The sequence below is a fragment of the Pongo pygmaeus genome, chromosome 3, assembly GCF_028885625.2.
Source record: "Pongo pygmaeus isolate AG05252 chromosome 3, NHGRI_mPonPyg2-v2.0_pri, whole genome shotgun sequence".
NCBI classification, from domain to species: domain Eukaryota; kingdom Metazoa; phylum Chordata; class Mammalia; order Primates; family Hominidae; genus Pongo; species Pongo pygmaeus.
In genome coordinates, this window is record NC_072376.2 from 51,551,528 (window position 1) to 51,573,735 (window position 22,208).

Sequence of the window (22,208 nt, forward strand, 5' to 3'; positions counted from 1 at the left end):
ATACCATCAAAACTTTTTCATTAAGCTAGAAGAAAAAAACTATTCCACTCAAGAGAAAAAAACTCAACATAAACCTAGATCCAAATTTAATCCTTGATATTACAGCGACTTGCATGATTTCCTTAAGGTAATGCTAAAAATATGAAGCAGTTTGTCTCAAATTATGTCTTCTTTCCCAATTTTGCTACTGTACTAAAATAGAACATGTAAAAGAATGTTTAGTAAGAATGTGGAAAAGAGCAGAAAATGGGGGAAAATGCATTAATGTATGTATTTATATAAATAAATAATTTTGATATATTTTTGTGTTGCTAGACTAAAAATATGTATGTCTTCTAAATGCAAAAATACTTTTAAAATCACCATTTTATTTTCAGTGTTTTGCAAGTTAATATACCATGATCTTAGACCTTGAAAATATTCCTAACACATTCAAGGATGTATGAGTTAGTCATAATTCTAATATATAGTGGTTATAACAAAATTACAAAGTGTGATAATTTATGAAAAGTTACCTGCTTATGAATTGTGAGACAGATAATATTAAAATCATTTTAGGTCAGTTCATAAATACGATTTGAATACATAACACATTTCAGATTATTCTAGAAATGACACTGTCAACAAATATGACTAGCACACATTTTCTGCTACTAAAGACTTCATGAAGTAAAGGAAGATCATTGGAACCACCAAGTTCAACTGTTCCCTTGGAAGTAATAAAAATACACAAGAGTAGAGAGTCATTCATTCATTTTTTATTAAGATATAATTGACAAATAAAAATTGTATATATTCATGGTGTTCAATATGATGTTTTGATATGTATGCATTGTGCAATGGTTAAATAAAGCTAATTAACATAATCCTCAGCATGTATTTCTAATTTTTTTGCGGGGAGAACATTTAAGACCTACTCTCTTAGCAATTTCCAAGTACATAATACATTATTATTAACTATAATCACAGTGCCAAACTTATTTATCCTGTGTAACTGAAACCTTGTACCCTTTGACAAACATCTCCCCTGCCCCTGACAATTCAGTCTTTAAGATTGTGGCCTATTGGTAAATACTTAAATAAGAAGTTATATTTGAGCAGATCATTGAAAAATGAGAAGAAACTCCACAGACAGAGAAGTCAAAGGATATTTCATTTTATCTCATTGTTGACACATTCATGTATTTTTCTCTCCATCCCTTCAAATATTATCTAAATCATTAAAAAATTTTCTATCCATCAGGTTTTGTTTGAAAGTTCATTTTCTGGGTGAGATCATGCATGAACCAACAATACTAAATAGCTTTTCCCTGTTACTCAGCTTGAGTATCTTAACTTTTTTTTTTTTAAAGTTCTGGGATACATGTGCAGAACGCGCAGGTTTGTTACATAGGTATACATGTGCCATGGTGGTTTGCTGCACCTGTCAACCCGTCATCTAGTTTTTAAGCCCTGCATGCATTAGGTCTTTGTCCTCATGCTCTCTCTCCCCTTGCCCCTAACCCCGCGACAGGCCCCGGTGTGTGATGTTCCCCTCCCCGTGTCCATGTGTTCTCATTCTTTAACTCCCACTTATGAGTGAGAACATGCGGTGTTTGGTTTTCCGTTCTTGTGTTAATTTGCTGAGAATGATGGCTTTCAGCTTCATCCATGTTGCTGCAAAGGACATGAGTATCTTAACTTTTAATCAAGGAATTTAACCGTTTATATTTATTTCCATAATACTGTATTTGGTCCAATGTATAGTTTGATTTTATGTTTTTTTTGATTCCTTTTTGTTACATCTTTTGTTTTGCTGACTTTTCTTCTGTAATTTTTAAATAGGGTCCTGATTTCAATTCAAGTACTTAAATATTTTGACATGTTCATTTAAAAAAGATAAGTTACATTAATATTAAAATTAAACTCTTTATTTTTACACTCTTTCACTCATTTTCCTTATATTACTTTCCCAGCATTTTTCTTAGTTCATATTTAATATATCTTCAGGTTATAAATTTCATAAAGAAATAAATTTGTCTTTCCAAATTGTTTAGACTTAAACATTCTATTTTGGAGTTATAATTACGACAGTTATTTATATCCACTAACATCCTATCCCTCCCCACATAAGTTAGAGCTTTCGTACATTTATATTAGTTTTTACCTGTTGAATAGCCTTCCTTAGTTGATATTTCATTCATCTCTTTATGGTACAAAACAATTCTTCCAGAAATTTTTAAAGGAAAATATATTAGGGTTTTGTTCTTTTGAAGTTATACATGGCTCTGGATGTTTTCTACACATATGAACAATATGTTTGCTAAGAATAACATTTTTGAATTACAATTATTTTTCTACAAAATCTATTGACTTTGCTTCACTGTCCTCCTGCATTAATTGTTGCATAGAAAAAACATGAAACCCCATATACTCCTTAGAGAAAAGACACTATCAAAATTTAACAATAAAGTAAATGAAAAGTTTACTGAGAAACATTTGTCAAAGCTGAACTACTTCCTGCTTTGGGAGGGGAAGGGCAACAATATTTATCTCTTGCCAAACTTGAAATATTTCTATTGAAAGGTTTATAAGCATTTTAGGAAACAACTTGGCAATATTTAGTTAAAATTAAAATGTCCCTATTTACAATCCTTCAATTCAACAGTAAAAAAAATGGATCATTAAATTGTGCATCAATCCATATGATCAGAATAGTGTAAAACTACACAAATAACCAAAAGATATATGCATTTATTCACATGTATAGAAGCTGGAAGTATAATGCTGAGATATAAAAACCAAATTGAAGAATGTTACATATAATATGTTAAGCATTTGCAAAATATTAAAGAAACACAAACCATGTTATTTTTGTTTTAGTTTTATTTTTATCAATGTTATACATGCATATAAGAATCACATAATTCTATATGGTTTCTGAGACAGTGATTCATTGTTCCTAACTTTGAATGAAATATCCAAAATCAACAATTTCAAACATTTTAGCTGATCATCTGTGCATATAACACTATCTCTAAATACTATGTACATATGTTAGCATCTCTATTTCTTAAAATTTTATGTATTATCTGTTGAATTTGCAATAATAAAAATAAGAACTTGATTTTCTTTCATTTCCCTCTACAACCATTCATTCCCATCTTTCCATCACTCCTACTTATCAAAAGTTTTATTGCATCTACATTAACTATTCACATTATTACCATGTGAATGCTATTGATAGGTGAGTCAAGATCTAACTTATGATTGCTTGTCATTTCCTTAAAACATTGTTTTCCCTGAATAATTGTCTGGTTCTTTCCACTTATCACTAAAATAACCCCAAATTATCTGTCAATGATCTTAGATGTTTCTCCTTGCATTAATATGTACCAGGCATTCCATAAATTTTATCTTTTTATAGAAATATCTCCAATAGCCTCTGATCTGTTCAATTAGGACTGGTTGGCTGGATTCCATGCCTGAGGTACATATCTCATCTTGGGATCATCCTTGACCATATTCTGAGAATTCTGTTCTCTTTTGTCTCAGTGCTGCATATACAGTTTCTGAATCCAATGTGTTGTTACTTCTTGATTTACACTCATGTTTTGATACAGCATATCAACCAGTACCTTCGTAAAAAAGGTTGAATGAGCAATACTAAGAATATAAATGAATTCAATCTTCATACGTGCTGATAATTCATCTGGATGAAAGAGTCAAGGTTTAAACTATTTTTTTTTTTCATTTTGAAGACATTGCTCCATTGTGGTCTATTTTCCAGTCTTGCTGTAAAGTGACACTGATTCTGACTCTTTCCACATTTCTTGCTTTATTTTGTTATATTTGTCTCTCTCTTTCTAGAAACTAATAGTGTCTTCTGTTTTTCATTATTGTTCTGAAATGTCATGTCCATGTGCCTTTGCGTAAGTTTATTTTTACCGATTTGCCTGATCACTTGGTATGGGGTACTGGCTTTCTTTATGCAAGCTTGAGCCCTTCATTTTCAGATGTTTTATTTCAATTGTTTGACAGTTTTATTTCTTGCATTTCTGGAATTATTTTAGAATAATAATACTTATAATATTTTGGCCATTTTACCAGTCCTCTGAATTTCTTACATTCCTTTGTTCTCAGGTTTTTGCCTCATTGTTTTATTTTCTAAAAGTACAGTTAAGTGTTTTATTGTTTCACTTCAATCATATATATTTAATTTTCAAAAGCCCTTTTCTTGTACTCTTCCATTTTTATGGCCATCTCATGACTTCAAAGCTGAGTAGAGATTTTCTCTTTTCCTGTCCTCTTGCCCTTTGTAATGTTGAATGTGTTTGTTTTAAAAATATTCTTGGCAATTCTGTAGTTCAGTGAACAAAGGCCATGCGTGGTAGAGACACACTTTCTAAGATGTGCACCATAATCTCACCTTCTGATATTCTGATATTCTGGCTGACCCAAGGCCTTGCTTCTAATGAATTGAAGTTGGGCCTTGAGATGACTACAGTTCCATCCAACAACTTAATTTCAGCCTGTGAGAAACCATGAGCTACAGAACTCATCTATGCTGAGCCCAGTTTCTAGATCTACAGAAACGTGAATAATAAATGTTGTTTTTAGCAAATAAGTGTTGGGATAATTTGCTTTACAGCAACAGGCAATTAATATAGCATATGATATTTATTAAGCTATTCTTATCTTCATTCTGCCTGATATAAACTAGAACAGAGCTTTCTGAATTACTTTTCTTAGTGAATAAAACTGCAGTTTTGAATGGGGTAAGGCAGTAGGCAATCTAGTTAGTTAAGTGACCAGATTAGTGACCAGAATCTGGAAACAGGATACTTTTGAGACACACTTTCAACGAAACTCTGTTTTCATCCCATTATTCCACTATCAGGGTTACCTAATAACACACATTTCAGAGGTTTCTTGTGGAAAAAGTCAGGTTGCTATTTAGTTTTCCTACCTGTTGATTTAGGATTTAACTTTCTTGGTCTATTAGATTATTTACCACTCATTCATTTGCTGTTCAGCTTCCAAAATATTTTTCTGTCTTCTCTTTTCCTGTTCTTTTGTCCTTTGTAATGTTGAATGTGTTTGTTTTAAAAATATTCTTGTTAATAACTTTAGTAAATTTTCAGGGGCCATCTAAAATGGATTTGATCTACTATATATAAAGCAAAAATTAATCAGTACATTTTAATGATTTTAAACAAATATAAATTTAGTATTTATTCATGTGGGATTAAGGATACATTGATGTTTTTATATTAATCTTTGGAAATGTTTTGTTTTTAATATTTTATTGTCAAATTTAGGTTTCAAAAACTTGATTAAAATATTTTATCTAGGTAATAAGGTTCTTGGGTTTTCATAGTATAATAATATTACTGCATGATAATAAACTAAAGGCCATGAAAACATCTAAAAGGGGAAGATACAAGAGGACTTCAAGTAAAACTCATAATATGAAATGATTAAGACGGTTGATTTTTACTTTGCAAGTGCTTTTTCTTTTTTTCCATAAAATAAACACTTTGCACACAAATAAATATACTTCCCCACAGTATGCCTGTACAAACCAAGCCACAATCCTATGCCCACATGTGTGATGATCTTTAAAAAGCGATCTGTTTCCATTTTCTTTAGACCAGCTACCTGACATTTCAAAAAATAAGAAGTACTGCTCGGCTTGAATGAACTCAAAAATATCTCTCCAAATGTATTTGAACACATCTTTTGAAATGTCAGTTTGGGACCAAGTGATATGAGTTACTCATTCAAATACTGGAATATAAGTGTTAGGAGTGTGGGACAGTTTTTAAAGAGATAGAATAAGATTGAAGAACATATTTTGAATAAATCAATTAAGTAAAAGTTGTGTGGCTACTACTTCATTAAGATAATTATTTCTCTACTCTTAGGATGCTTAAAGTTTAAATATAGAAATATGTTACATCATTTATATACAAGGATATTCATTTAATATTTGAATTTTCCTCTTTTATTTATTTAATATTCCATTGGCTATTTCATTTCACTGTTTTTTTGTATATGTTGAATATTTTTGTGTGTTCTAATATTTTCTTTTTAAGGAGATTTATTATATTATTGGATCCAATTCATCTTGTTCTTGTTGCATATGTTGAGGGTGCAATGGGCATGGCTATAACCACATATCATCAAAAATTGATGATGAAAATGACTTACCATACAGCCTAATAGTTGCACTCTTGGGCATTTATGTCACGGATATGAAGACTTATTTTCACAAAGAAACCTGTACACAAATGTTCATAGCAGTTTTATTTGTAACAGCCCAAAGCTGGAAACTACCCAAATGTCCTTAAATGAGTGAATGGTTAAATTTGCTGTGGTACGTTCATTCTATGGAATACTAATTAGCAATAAAAAAGAATGAGCTATTATTGACTTACAAATAACTTGGATGAACCTCACACAAACTATACTGAATGAAAAAGCCAATTTCAAAAGGATACAAACTACATCATTCCATTTATGTAACATTTGTGAAACAGCATAACAATAGAAATGAAAATTGGCTAGTGATCTCTAGGTGCTAGGGATAGCGGGCAGTGGATGTGTGGGTATAAAGAGATAACATGAGGGAATATTGTAGTAATGGTACAGTTGGGTATCCTGAGTTTCCTGATGGTTACACAAGGGTACCCACGAAATAAAATTACATAGATTCAGGTACACACACACACATTCACGCTCACACACGAGCACTTTATAATATGTGAAATCTGAATACACTCTGTAAAATGTGCCAATGTCAATTTCTTGGTTTTGATTTTTAATTATAAATGTGTATTATGATAACATTGAGGGAAATTTGAGAAAGTGTACATGGGACTTCTTTATACATTTCTTTGCAACATCCAGCTAATCTATAATTATCTCAAAACAAAATGTTTACAAAAAAATCACTTGATGTAAAATAATTCTGACAGGCAAAACATTAAGAGAAAATGCAATATTGCAAACGTTTACTTTGTGGAATCTCATTGTTTTGAGTTTACTAATGTTTACTTCTTCTCACCTTCCATTGGGGGCCAGCGAAAGCTATTGTCCTTCAACTTGTTCACTGTGGATGTCTGCAGGAAGGTTTCATGTACATGCCTATGAACAAGTGTTTTTTTTTTCCTTTTTTTAAATATTGAAGGGAGTATTTCCATTCTGCCCTTTGCTCTTTTTGATTATTTTTCGTAAACATAAAATGAAATTTGATGTTACAATGCAAATAATTCTAGGAATATGTTTTGTAAAGGTAAAAAAGGAAGATTTTTTTCCTAGGCTTTTGTTTTGTGGAAAATTTAGTTAATTTTTAAATATGTTTTTATAAAATAACTCATACACCATCATTTTCATAATTTATTAATTGTCATCTAATAACCAAGTTCAGAATTAACAATAAGAACTACTGATGGATTTGAAACCATGACTTTGGTTTGTGATTTATGATTCATGTTTAAGCCCTTTATTAAGTCATGTACTTCCCCCTCAGTGGTCATCAGCACTGATGATTAAATACATTTTTAATTATCAAACATAAAGAACTGATAGTATCTTTGATGGAATCAACCAGTTTTACTACAAACCATCACTTACATTTTTATATTTGCCTCACATCCTTTTATCACTTTACGAAAATTATGTATTTCTTCTATCCACATAGCTTTCTGTGTTTTTATATAATTTTATAAATTTAACAAGTAGGAAAGGAAGGAAAAAGTATTATTTCAGGGGCCAGTTTCATTTTGGGTCAGTATGAATAAAGAAAGTTTCTTATGGATTTTTTTGAATTATGATTGCTGAGGATCTGTGGGCAGAGCCTCCATGAGAGAGACTGGGCAATATATTAGTCTATTTTCATGCTGCTGATAAAGACATATCCAATATTGGAAAGAAAAAGAGGTTTAATGGACTTACAGTTCCACATGGCTGGGGAGGCCTCACAATCATGGCAGAAGGCAAGGAGGAGCAAGTCACGTCTTACATGAATGGCGGCAGGCAAAGAGAAGAGTGAGCTTGGGTAGGGGAACTCTTCTTTATAAAATCATTAGATCTCATGGGACTTAATCAGGCAGAGAAGGGTTTAACCAAAGACAATGCTTTGGGAAATATTCTTCTCAGTTGAGAAGATAAGAGTTTACATGCTTGAGGAAGAGGAATATAGAAAATGGTTTTCAAAGACGAAAAAAGCCAGGAAAATGGACATTAGAAAACCATTTGATAAAAAACAAATTCTCTGTGATATTCTTAGTCTGTTCTCATGCTGCTAATACATACCTGAGGCTGGGTAATTCATAGAGGAAAGAGGTTGAATTTTCTCACAGTTCCACATGACTGGGGAAGCCTCACAATATTGGTGGAAGTTGAATAAGGAGCAAAGTCAGTTCTTACATGGTGACAGGAAGGCAACAGAGCTTTTGCAAGGAAACTCCCATTTATAAAACCATCAGATCTCATGAGACTTATTCACTACCACAGGAACAGTATAAGAGAAACCACCCCCACGATTCAATTATCTCCACCTGGCCCCACCATTGACAGGTGGAGATTATTACAATTGAAGGTGCGATTTGGGTGGGGACACAGACAAATCATATCATTCCACCCCTGGCTCCTCCCAAATCTCATGTCCTCACATTTCAAAACCAACCATGTTTTCCCAACAGTCCCCAAAAGTGTTAACTAATTTCAACATTAAGTCAAAAGTGCACATTCCAAAGTCTCATCTGAGACAAGGAAAGTCCCTTTCACCTATGAGCCTGTAAAGTGAAAAGCAAGTTAGTTGTTTCCTAGATACAATGGGGGTACAGGCATTGGGTAAATATAACTCTTCCAAATGGGAGAAATTGGACAGAACAAAGGGGCATTAGGCCCCATGCAAGTTCAAAATCCAGTGGGGCAGTCAAATCATAAAAGCTCCCAAATGATCTCCTTTGACTTCATGTCTCATATCCAGATCACACCGATGCAAGAGGTGAGTTCCCAGGGTCTTGGGTTACTCTACCCCTGTGGCTTTGCAGGGTACAGCCCCCCTCCTGGATGCTTTAACAGGTTGGCATGGAGTGTCTGCAGCTTTTCCAGGAACACAGTGTAAGCTGTCCATGTATCTACCATTCTGGGATCTGGAGGATGGAGGCCCCCTTCTCACAGTTCCACTAGGCAGTGCCCCAGTGGGGGTTTTGTATGGGGGTTCATACCCACATTTCCCTTCTGCACTGCCCTAGCAGAGGTTCTCCATGAGGGCTTCCCCCGTGCTGCACACCTCTTCCTAGACATCCAGGTGTTTCCATACATCCTCTGAAATCTTGTCAGAGGTTCCCGAACCTCAACTCTTGACCTCTCTGCACCTGCAGGCCCAACACCACATGTAAGCTGCCAAGGCTTGGGGCTTGCATCATCCGAAGCAGGGACCTGAGCTCTGGATTGGCCTCTTTTAGCCATGGCTGGGATGCAGGGACCAACTCCAGAGACTGCAGAAAACAGCAAGCCCTTGGGTCTGGCACACAAAATTATTTTTTCCTCCTTGGCCTCCTAGCTTGTGATATGAGAGGCTTCCATGAAGACCTCTAACATGCCCTGGTAGAGGCGAATGTCTTGGTGATTAACATTTGACTCCTCATTACTTATGTAAATTTCTGCAGCTGGCTTGAATTTCTCCTCAGAAAATGGGTTTTTCTTTTCTATCACATCATCAGGCTGCAAATATTCTCAACTTTTATGTTCTGCTTCCCTTTTAAACATAAGTTCCAATTCCAAATCATATATTTGTGAATACATAAAACTGAACGCTTTTAACAGTACCCAAGTCACCTCTGGACTGCTTTGCTGCTTAGAAATTTCTTCCACCAGATGCTCTAAATCATCTCTCAAGTTCAAAGTTCCACAAATCTCTAGGGCAGGGGCAAAATGCCGCCAGTCTCTTTGCTTAAACTTAGCAAGAGTCATGTTTGCTCCAGTTCCCAACAAGTTCCCCTTCTCCATCTGAGACCACCTCATCCTGGACTTTATTGTCAATATCACTATCAGCATTTTTGTCAAAGCCATTCAACAAGTCTCTAGGAAGTTATAAACATTCCATCTTCCTGTCTTCTTCTGAGCCCTCCAAACTGTTCCAGCCTCTCTGCCTGTTACCCAGTTCCAGAGGCGCTTCAACATTTTTGGGTATCTTTACAGAAGCACCACACCCCTGGTACAGAAGCACCACACCCCTGGTACAAATTTACTATATTAGTCAGTTTTTATCCCGCTAATAAAAACATAAAGGAATTTATAAAGGAAAGAGGTTTAATTGACTTACACTTTCACATGGTTTGGGAGGCCTCACAATCATGGCTGAAGACAAATGAGGAGCAAAGTCAAATCTTACATGGCAGCAAGTAAGAGACCTTGTGCAGGTGAACTCCCATTTATAGCTCTATCAGATCTCATGAGACTTATTCACTACAATGAGAATAGTATGGGGGAAACCACCTCCATGATTCAATTATCTCCATCTGGCCCTATCCTTGAGACATGGAGATTACTACAATTCAAGGTGAGATTTGGGTGGGGACACAGCCAAACCACACCAATCTCACACCACAAAACTTTAGGAAGTGAAATTTCAATTTTTACTAATTCTGTGATATAGTCTTCTCCTGTTTCACATATTTCAAGAAAATTAACTATTCATAACCTACACATACGATAGCGAAGAAGAGGAATGTTATCAATTATGAGGTAAACCAGTGTGGAAAGAAAACAGAATTAGAACTACAGTCAATAAAGTTAGTGTGCTGGAAAATTTAGTGGGAAAATACATTGAAACATGAGGTACACAACACAAATCATGCATCCTAGGAATTTTAAAGACTTGTAAACGTTGTGGATACATTTTCTGTGGACAGAAAATGATTAAGTCAAAAAAGTATTGTACCTAACTCTTTTTATAATAGGGGCAAGAGGCTAATTAAAGTAATTTTTACTTTACTATTTTTTGGTAATATAAAGTTACTAATTATTAGCATCTTTGTACTCTCTTCTGTCTCTTCTTCTCTTCCACCTTCTTTTTATTTTTTTCTTCCCTGTTCTCTCTCTCTCTCTCATGTGTGTGTGTGTGTTTGTGTGTGTGTATTGATGACTGCATATACATTTTCATCTCAGATTTGTTTTTGCTTTTGTTTTTCAAGACAGAGCCTTGCTCTGTCGCCCAGGCTGGAATGCTGTGGCAAAATCTTAGTTCACTTTGACCTCCGCCTCCTGGGTTCAAGCGATTCTCCTGACTCAGCCTCCTGAGGAGCCAGGATTACAGGTGCCTACAACCACACCCAGCTAGTTTTTGTATTTTTGGTAGAGATGAGGTTTTACCAAGTTGGCCAGGCTAGTCTTGAACTCCTGACCTCAGGTGATCCACCTGCCTCAGCCTCCCAAAGTGCTGTGATTATAGGCATGGGCCACTGCGCCTGGCTTAGGATTTTTTTTTTTTACTCATGTTTTTCTATTGTTATATGTTATAAATGCTAATTATTGAAAATGCAAAAATTAAAAGTATAAAAATAAATTCAATTCATCCCACCAGTCATATACAAATGTCAATAATGGGATATAGCTTTTCAAACTTAAAAAAGTTTGCTTTTTATTAGCCAGGCTTTATATGTATACATACATATATATATACACGCACATATATATATTTATATACATATATTTATTTATAAATTTATATATTTCTTTATATATTTATATATTTATATTATATATCTCTTTATATATATAAAGATAGCTTTAAATATCAAAGTATAAAAGTATTATATATATATATATATATATATATATATATATTCTCGTATTTAAATGGTCCTCCTGGGCTTTGTGGCTCACACGTGTAATCACAGCATTTTGGGAGGCTGAGGTGGGAGGATGGCTTGAGGCCAGGAGTTCAAGACCTGCCTGGACAAAGTGAGATACCCATCTCTATAAAAAATTTAAAAAAATTAGCCAGGTATAGTACTGCAAGCCGGTAGCGCCAGCCCAGAAGTTCAAGGTTACAGTGAGCTCTGATTGCACTACTGCACTCCAGCCTGGTGACAGAGTGTCTGTTTCAATAAATAAATAAATAAATAAATAAATAAAATTTTAAAAAATGATCCCATAATATTCTATTATATAAACATACTATAATATATTAACCATTTCATATTAAAGATTAGAACACTTCTGGTTTTTATCAGTTAAAAATACCACTATGTTTAATCTTTTGGCCCATTTTAATTTACTTACAATATAAAAAATGTAATTGCTAGATCTGAAACTATGCATACCTTAAAAGCATTTGATGTTATTTTGAAACAACGATAATAAAGATGTTTCAGATTAACATCCCACGAACAGCATATCAGAGTACATGAGATTATCACTGCTAACTTTTAGCTAGAAGCTTGTTCAACAGATAATGAACAGTGGTATCAAAAGCCTGGGCTGGACTCCCAGCTACTAGGGAGGCTGTATTGCTGGCTACTTGGGAGGCTGACATAGGAGTATCACTGCAGGCCAGGAGTTCCAGGCTACAGTGAACTATGATCCAGCCATTGCACTCTATACACTCTAGCCTGGGCAACAGAGGGAGACTCTGCCTCAAAAAAAAAAAAAAATCCTAGTTGCAGATGTACCCCTTTATTATTTATGCTATTGAAAAAATTGATCAGTTTTCCCCTAGCAAATTATAGTAATTATTTTATAAAACATGTTTTTGTATGAGTAGATTAGCTATCAATTTCAAGTCAAATATCAACCGAGATTAATAAACAGTTCTCTGAATGTGAAAAGTATTACAGCTTATTTTTCACATATTTGCAAATACTTTTGGAGTCCAGAAAACAGGTTAAAATAAGTAGAATTTTAACCCTAACTGTAGTGTTACTTCAAATTTCTGACTCTTATGTCCACACATTTCCCACATTTTCAGTCCCAAAAGTCCGTATTATCCCAGCATTCACATCTTCATCTGATGCCAGTTATCCGAGATGCTGGATGCAAACAACAACCAAAGAACTTCCTGGCAAGTCAATTTGGCTCATCATAAACTCCGGTAGCTTTGGCCTCATGCTACGCTGCAACGTCTGCAATCCTAGCACATTGATAAAAGAATGATTAAAGAAGAAACCACCACCACCAGCAACCACCATATCTCTTCGGCTCACCGTCATTCATTTGAACATCTTATTCTTTCTTCTTTGCTACATAACTTCCTATTAATAATCACGAACAGTGTGACAACTTTATTCTGTTCTCAATATTGACAGAAAAGAGACAAAAAGAGTGCTGATTGTGATATGGACATCTTTAATAACTGAAATTTCTGATGAGTAAGCATTTCATGTATTGTTAAGTTATAAAATACTTTCTATATTTATATCCTCATTAATTTATTTAAATAGTATTAATGCATTATTTTTTAATTAAACACCCATCTGATAACTTGTTAAATTTAAGTATAATTTAATTTCACATTGATAGGTAGAAATGTGAGTCATTAGCAAAAAGAAGAGATTCTAGGACTTCAGGAAAAAATGCTTAAGAAATAATACTAAACAAAAAATATTTGCTGTTTTATGTTCATTAACTTAAAACACAATATACACAATTATGGATATATTACAGTATTATCTATGTTGTAAACTTCAAGAGTTATTGATTGCTTAAATATATTTTAGTCAATATTTACCTTTGAGATCAAAATAATTAATATCACCATACATCTATCCTCTTTAGAAAATTATGAATCTGAAAACTTAACTTCTTTAGGGTATCTTGTCGTTTCATTAGGGTATCATATAATTTGTCATCTAAAATCTACCATGGGTTAAAATTTTGCTTTGCTTGTATTTTTCACCTAATTCCCCCAAAGAAAGAATCTAGCTAAGTGACAAAAACATTTAAAACTGATTTGTAAAAAATTGCTACAATTATATAACATGAGAGGAAAAATGTTCTTGAGTTTATGGAGTTTTATTTAAATTGTTTTAGTAAAGACTGTTGCTTATACTTTTTACCATGGTTTAAAGGGGCTGTGTGCCATGTGTTGAGCTAATATTATCTGACCACAGACGTCAATCTTGTTATTTCCTTGATTTGGTCCATTGTCTTCATTGTACACAAACAAATCGTGTGCATGTTTTTATGTACATGAAACAGTATTTTTCTTTAAGTAATGCTTGCTTATGATCCTTCATTTCTTGTTTTCTCCTATTCATTTATCTGACCTATACTACCTATTTTGAAAATCGCTTTTAGACTTAAACCTGAAAATTGAAATATTTTCATGTATTCATTGCTCCCATTCATGGAGAATTTTGGGGTAGTTCCCTTTTTCTGATCAACCTGGTTATCAAATTTATTCTTTACTTCTGTTATGCAGGACTTTTCTCCAATAGACTCAATGCCATGGGTGAAAGTTTCCATGTCTTACCAGCTATGAGACTACTTGGGTCACCTAATCGCATTTCCTCAGTTTTCTCATCATTAACATGGGGATAATAATTACACCAACATCAGGGTTGAAGTGTCAGCATTAAGTAAAATAGTTAAGGTAAAAACGTCACATAATGCTTTACACATAGCAAATATTCAGGAAAAACTAGCAAGGTTTTCTGTCAAAATTACTTTTCTTGAATCTTTGAATGCAGGGAAGATATATTTGGGCTTATTGATACACTGAACCTAACTATAATATTAAAACTCTTTACGAGGTTAGTAAACATTCAAGGCACCTTATCAAGGTTACTTTGAATGTCCTTTCTTCGGGAAAACTTAGTACTGAAGTCACATAAAAGCAGAAATCTTGGGAGACACTAACCACTTTCATCTTTTAAGGTCATAGTAGCCATTCCAAGCAATGAGAAATGCAAACAATAGGGTGCCAAAACCAACATCGATGGCTTAGCCTTTTGTTGTGCAAAACGATAAGTATAAAAGAAAAATATAAACCAAATCTAATTTTCATGTAATGCCATGGTTCAATGTAATTGTGTTAAAAAAAAGTATTAACATGCCAAGACATTAACAGGTGGCCAAATGTGAATCTCCTTGGAGATTGAAGTCCAAGTCAAACCACCACCATTACCTTTTCTGATGAACCCTCCTTAGACCAAAAAATGATGTTCACTGTTGTCATCAGAACTTCATGAACTTTACAGCTTCAATGAACTTTACAGCTGTTCATTCTTTCAGAGATGTGTAATCAATATTATTAAAGAACTATGAGAAAGATGGCTGCAATTTAAGGTGGAGAATACAAAGAATTTTGCTTTCTGTATTCTCAGTCATGTAACTTAGCAATGTTGGGAGAAGATAACACAATTATGCCCATGCTGACCAGCGTCCCAGGTTTTCTTTGACAAACCAGATTTAAATTCTGTCTTTCTTCTCTTTAGATATAGTTAGACAATTTTACTCCACCTTTGATTCAGAAAATATTGGCATTGTGTTGATTTATGTAAAGCTATGAGTACTTTGAGGAGGAGAACGAAGTAACTTTTTTGTTGGGAAAAGAAGAATTTAGGCTTGAGTGCCTGGCTCTCCCAGGACACTGGGTATGATTTAGATGACAACAGTATCTGTGTGTGTGTGTGTGTGTGTGTGTGTGTGTTGTGGTGGGGTGGGGGTGGGGGGTAAATATTTCCAGAGGTGGGTGGGATTTCTTTAGAATGGAATGACAGAAAAATCAGAGAGGCATGAGGTAATTTAGGGGAAAATTGAGTTTAACATTGTGGTATAGAATAAAAAATATATTTAAACCATTTGTGGTAGAAGGCTTTAAATTCTAGGCTGAAAAATTTGGTTATTTTGTGGCCAATAGTAAATAATTGGAGATAGATGAACAGGGTAGTCACATAGACATGCAACCAACGAAAGGGAAGAAGGCTTGAAGATTGTCTTCTCCAAATTCCTCATTTTACTGATGAGGATATTGAGGCCTGTAGAAGTAAAGGAACGAGCTCAAAGCCCCATTAAACTCATATTAGTTTTATTACATATTGGGCTTTAGATAGCATAGTTGGTATTCTGCTTACATATTTTTAAGTAACTCAATTATAATTGTAGGGGAGAGGGGAGCTCACATTTTGAATGGTCCTCAAATAGAAACATAAATTTTAACTTTCCATCTCACTGTGGGGCTTTTTGCCAAACTGAGAGACTGATTCACTGCTCTTCCTCTAAATTTGCTTCATCCATTTGGAGCACATTATGATAGAAAGAACCTGCTTTCAGACTTCTGGTGCCAAAACATTTCAGGAAAAAAAGAAATCAAAGATGAGCTTTCACCTCTTTACAAAATTGCATCACTGCTGCTTTATTCTTTCATCTTTATTGCAAATATTTAAACAAAAAACAAATGTCACCAGCTAAAGATTGTGAGGAATTTATTGTGAAGACAAACAAGGCTCTAGATATGTCAAAACTGGAGAGCTGACTCACCTTTATTAGGTGTGAACGGAAGCCCAAGCTTTACAGTGGTTACTATACATGAAATTAAATGAGATATCTTTCTTCTAAAATCGGACCTTTCTGTAAGTGCTTTCTCTGCAGCCTTTTGTTTTTTAATGCCTGTATACTAAAATTGTCCTTCAAATATATCTCTTTGAAAGAATGAATAAATCGAGGGAATATACTAAAGCAAGAAAAGACATAATCGAGGTGAAGCATAGAAAGTTGATTGTTTTAACTGTTTTTTTTTCACTGTTTGTAAATCTCCCAATGCTATAGGGCACAATCAATTAAAATAATTAATTTTTCAAAACCCTGAATTTATTTGACCGAGGCTAATTTCACTGGAATGTATGTCGTATATCTGCATATCGTACAATTTCTAAAATACTAAAACATTTTATCAATGAAATAAATGAATTAAATCGCCACCTTTCAAAGTACCTGGCACACTACAAATCTCAATAGTCAAATTCTTTGACTCCTTGAAATCTCAAACAGAGCTACCGCCTCTTTATTTACTCTACAATTCACTTCTGAAGAAAACGTTGAGTAATTATCCTATTCAAGCCATCAAAGTATGGGAAGAACAGAAAGGGTCAGCAGCGGTAAGCGGTATGGGTGTTTAAGAAACTAGCCACGGACCAGCAGAGCCTGCGAATGCGCGGCGATGTGACGACAAGGTTGTTGACGCCACAGCCTGTGAGGGGCAGCAGGCAAGATGCCAAACGGAGGGACCCGCGTCTCTAAGGGCCGCCGGCTGAGCTGGGGCTGATCTCCCTTCCGCCTCCCGGGAACCCCAGTCCTCGCCAGCGTCGTCAGGAGGATTCCTCGCCCTAATTATCCCGGGAGGAAGACGCGCCTTTCCCGGAGACCGCTAGGCAACACTCACCAAGGCAGCCTCCAGATTACTTCCCTCCGTGGGTGTGTGACTTCGTCGAAGCAACTCACACTTACAGTAGATTCTCACTGGCGAGGCTGCGAGCAGCAGAGGGCGGGGGAGCTGGGAAGAGGAGGAGGAAAGGAGGGTGGGAGGCGCTGAGCTGGGAGGCAGAGGAGACGCCGGAGCTCCAGACACAGCAGGAGCGCGCCTTGGCGGTGCAGTTTCAACCTCGCCTTCGCAGCCGCGCACACACCGCCTGCTCCCCGAGCAGCGGGAACCGCAGCAGCTCCTGGGCCGCCGCAGCGCAGCTCCGCGCTCTTGCCGGCCGGCCGCCGTCAGTCCCTCCCCTCGTCAGCACTCAGCCCGCAGCTATTTCCTTCTGCCACGCTCTTTGAACTCTGGATCTTTGCTTTTGCTCGCTGCTCTCCTGTTTTTCATTCTCCACATTTTCTCAAGTCCTCTTTCTTTATCCTTAGCCGCCCTGCTTTTTTCCTCCTTTTTTTAAAAAATCGGGGATTTCGTCTTAAAATGATTTGTCTTCCTTACCTTCGTCCATTTCAACACTGAAGACTGCAAAGAACCTTCACCTTTCCCCTAGTGGCATTTAAAAATTCTCAATCCGTAAAAAGTATTTTTGAAAGGCGAAAGAACAGGACGCGGGACCCTCTCGACACCCTTGATCCGAGTCCAGAACTGCACTAGCAGCCAGAACTAATATTTCATTTAACCCCACCAAAGGGGGAGGCGAGAGGAGCCAGAAGCAAACTTCAGCTGTCTCAGCGGATCCGTGGTTCCCACATTTGGAGGAGCCGCGTGCCAGAAGGCTTAGGACCCCACGGGGGGACAAGGAGGACTCCCGAGTCTCTCTTGGCCGCTCCGCGAGGCCGAAGCGGTGGACTGAGCCGCGCGGGACAGCGGCAGCGGAGGAGGCTCGGAGAAGATGCGGGGCTCGAGGCCCCGGGGTGCGGGACGCCGGCGGCCCCCAAGCGGCGGCGGCGACACCCCCATCACCCCAGCGTCCCTGGCCGGCTGCTACTCTGCACCTCGCCGGGCTCCCCTCTGGACGTGCCTTCTCCTGTGCGCCGCACTCCGGACTCTCCTGGCCAGCCCCAGCAACGAAGGTAGGGAGATGGGGGTGGGGACCGTGGCGACCTGGGGCGGAGGGGCTAGGCGGGGCCTGGGGAGTTCGGGTCTCAGCGCGCTGGACGCTACTGCTGCAGACTAAATGGCTAAATCTCACTCTCATCTCAAATTGATATTTGTCGTCCCCTTCCACTGGCCTTTTCGCTCCCCTCTGCGGTTTTTGGTTGCATTGTTTGACGTTAGCTGCGGAGTGCTGGGCAAGGAACATGCGTGTGGACAGAGGCTGGTTGGGGGGCTGGGAAGGTGGAAAACCTTGGGGGAAAGGAGGTCGAGGCTCGTACCAGGGGGATGGGTGCGGCTAGGGCTCACTTAAGGCGCGTGGGGAAGTGACATTTCGGGCTTGAAGGAGTGGAAACTGTTGCAAGCTCAGCGACAAGGATCTCTGGAGCAGTGGGGCTTTTAGAAACCGTTATTTGAGGCCAGTGATGGGAAACGTTGTGGGGGTGGCTGGATGCTTTTATTTTTGGGGAAAGTGCCTGCTGGGAGCTGTTATTTAGGGCATCACCAGCTGCTATTCTGGGGTGGGTGGCAGGAGCTTTTATTTCCCGTGGGAGGGGTATAGCGAAGGACAGAAGGCGCCCCACACAGTTGGGTGCCCTTTTTCTTGGGGGAGTTCGTTGTCACACTCAAGCCAAGGTGGAAGAAGGCGAGAAGGTGGGATGTCACGGGAGGAGGGGCGAGGGGGAGTGTCGCTGTGTCGCTGCTAGGAAGTTGCCGCTAAAACCCACCTGGGCATGTCTTAAAGAGGGAAAAGACCTGCTCTGGCCAGCACCTGATCCGGGAGTACCCAGTCCCCCTCCCTACCCCAGACCCAGAATACTGTCCCTGCCTTTTTCTGGGAGAGTAGAACCGGCGCGGGCACAACACCTGTGTCGCTCTTCGTGCTCCCGGAGCAGTGCTCAGCCCCTCTGCCCGCCTGCCTTTTGGACCTGAGCCCTCTACCTTTGGGTCCCCTCCAGCCGCACTTGCTCCTCTCCCACACCCGGACTGAGCTCGGGTCTCAGCCCAAGGGCGCATTACTCGCGGAGGGGCGGGAACAGTATCTCAGATCCAGATCTGTCAGCTCCACCATGAAAACATAGAAAAACCTACTCCCTTTGGCTAGAATGGTGAGGTTTCGGTTTGGGGCTGTGGATGCGACGCGTGAGGCTCAAAACCTTACAGAAATTCCTTCCACTCCTGGGCACGGGACACTAGACCGGAAAGATGAAGCAGGAGTGGTGGAGTCGTGTGTGTCCTCGTGACTTGCATGGGTTCAGTGTCCGCTGTAGGAGAAGGCGCTGAGCTGGTATCCCAGCAATGCCAGCTCTGAAAGAAGGGTGTGAAAGCAGGGCAGATAGAGGCTCCCTTACCCTCATCCCATGAACTTTCTCCTTAACCTCTAAGTTTATTTTTTAAACGCTGATTAAAGGCTTATGTGTATTTATCTGCATTTATCTATATACATATATAGGTGATCTCTCATGCTTAAGCCAAACAATTGGGCATTTTCCCTTTCTGATAAAGTTGAAAAAATGTTTTTGAGAGTCGTAGACCTTTTATTAACACCTTATGTTAAATTCATTCTGTTAGACGTCTGGAGGATTATAACAGCTTTAGAGGAGGCTCTTCTATTGACTGTGTTATTCCACCGAAAGGGGCATCCTCGTTTGAATTTGAAGAGGTTTAACAGTAATATCATTCATCCTTTCGTGTTTCCGTTAGATTTCAAGTCCTCTCTCCAGGTGTGATGGAAGGGGAGAACTTAGGTGGAGATGAAAGGGAGTCGCTCTTGGTTAGAAAATTGGAAGAATTGAATTCTCAGGGAGAGTGACACTGAATGGGAACAAGAGCCAAAACTGTGCAGGGAGGAAGAGGCAGAAGGAAAGAGAAGGAAGGGCAAATAGCGCCGGTCTCCTAAGGTGTTGAAGGCAGAGCTGGAATCTTGTGGAACACAGCCTGGCTGTTGTTACAGATTTAACACCCACAGATTGTATTGTCTTACCTCATCTAGTCCGTCACACAGCAAAACTTGGACTACACGGAGATGGGGCTTGGGGATCTAATCAAAAATGAGATGTACCTTACCACCTGGTGCTCTGAAAAAAGCCTGCTGTTTGGGGCACATTTTGTAATATGTCACTATTATACTTAATTGGAAATACAATTGTGTAAATATCTATGTCATTATCTAATTCATCCTATCTCAGCTGAGCAGTTTTCCCTCTTTCTACCTAGTATCCTAGATCTTTATTTCTGCTCTGTGAAATATAGATTCTTCTCTTCTTGTTTCTCCATGCTATTGCTATAAACTGAGCAGCAGAGTGTATTAAAATATTTATTTATGCTAAAATATTCATAAAATGTTTGGGCTTTTTTAGAGATTCAGATTAGAGTTTTCCAATTTGTTTGTTTGCTTCTGGAGGGACTTTGGAAGGTCAGAAAGATTTGATGTATATGCTGAACTCATTAATCACTTTTTCTTATATAATTTGACTTCTGCAATCTATAGATGGTTAGTGATTTCCCAAAGACTGTGTTTGTATGTGTGTGTGTATTATGAATGCTCCCATTATGTGAAAAAAAAAAAGTTTTAAAACATACAGAATAAATGTAAGTGTATATTCATAGCTGCTATTCTAGTCATTTCTTAAATTTAACTTTGTTAGATATAAGCAAGCAGAATTGAAGAAGCCAAACATATATCTGGAATTTTGGACTGATATGAAATGTATTTATTTGGCATGTTTGAATGTGTTGGATAGCAGACAATAAGAGGCAAATTTACCCTTTAGTCTGAATTCTAAGCAATTTATAAGATAAATATATCCTTAGTAGTTTTAGTATATTAGTCATAAACTACATGTGAAAGAAACCTTTGATCTACAGTATAATATTCAAAACTTTTTTATTATAAAAGATTTCGGAGGTATATTTAGAAACAGACTTGTCTCTGATCAAGCAGGACAAATATTAGCAAGTGTATCTGCAAGTGAAAATTTAAATAAATTTAGTAAGTAAAGGGTTTATGTCTACTGCTATGAATTTTGGAGGTGGCCCTGAACTTATTCAGTAACTGCCACTTTTTTGCTCTCTGGAGATATATTTGTAAACAAGCATTATTTGACAAGTGCTTTTCACAGCAGGGATTCTTGGCCAATTACTGCTGAACAGCTCTGCATTGAAAATGATTCACCCGCAGTGAATCAAGCTTAATTCATTGAAGCTACAGTCAGTAATGTCCCAGTAAAGTGCTTCTGACAGTTGTCAGCAGTTTGGATTTAAAAAGTCCAGTTTCTTGTCTCTGAATGTTTTGTATGTTTAAGAAAGTGGGGTAGAAACACATAAGGTGGGAAGAAAAGGCTAAACTTCCTGAAAAACAATCATAAACTTGTAAATGTTTTCCTTGGAAAGATAAAAAAGGAAAAAAAAAAGTTTGTTTTAGGGTTTTTCTTGGCTTATAATAGAACCAGGCCCATAAAATAGACTGGAGGACATAATAGATTTGTAAAACTAAATGGCTTTATTCTGTGGCCTTGTCATCCTGTTGTAATTCATTCCCTTTTAGATAAATTGTCAGGACCCCACAGAAAAAAGGACAGTAAAATCATTTCCTCACCAGGACATTACTGAACAAGAAAAGAGAACTATTACCCGTATTTGAATCATAGATTGTTGAAACTACAAGGGACCATGAATAGTTTTGGCTTTTTGCTTA

The 22,208-nt window shown here is 37.3% G+C and overlaps 1 protein-coding gene across 8 annotated transcripts in view; it reads left to right on the forward strand.

The window, feature by feature from the left end:
• Window positions 1-17,190: 17,190 nt before the first annotated feature.
• Window positions 17,191-22,208, forward strand: part of EPHA5 (EPH receptor A5) — a 353,938-nt gene continuing 348,920 nt past the window's right edge. For 7 of the 8 annotated variants that reach the window (XM_054485823.2, XM_054485824.2, XM_054485826.2 and 4 more), the window contains exon 1: window positions 17,191-18,489. In XM_054485823.2, the coding sequence (XP_054341798.1) occupies window positions 18,309-18,489 (181 nt within the window). In that variant the 5' untranslated portion in view covers window positions 17,191-18,308. The remainder of the gene's footprint in view (window positions 18,490-22,208) is intronic. The other variant, XM_054485825.2, reaches the window with a different exon arrangement.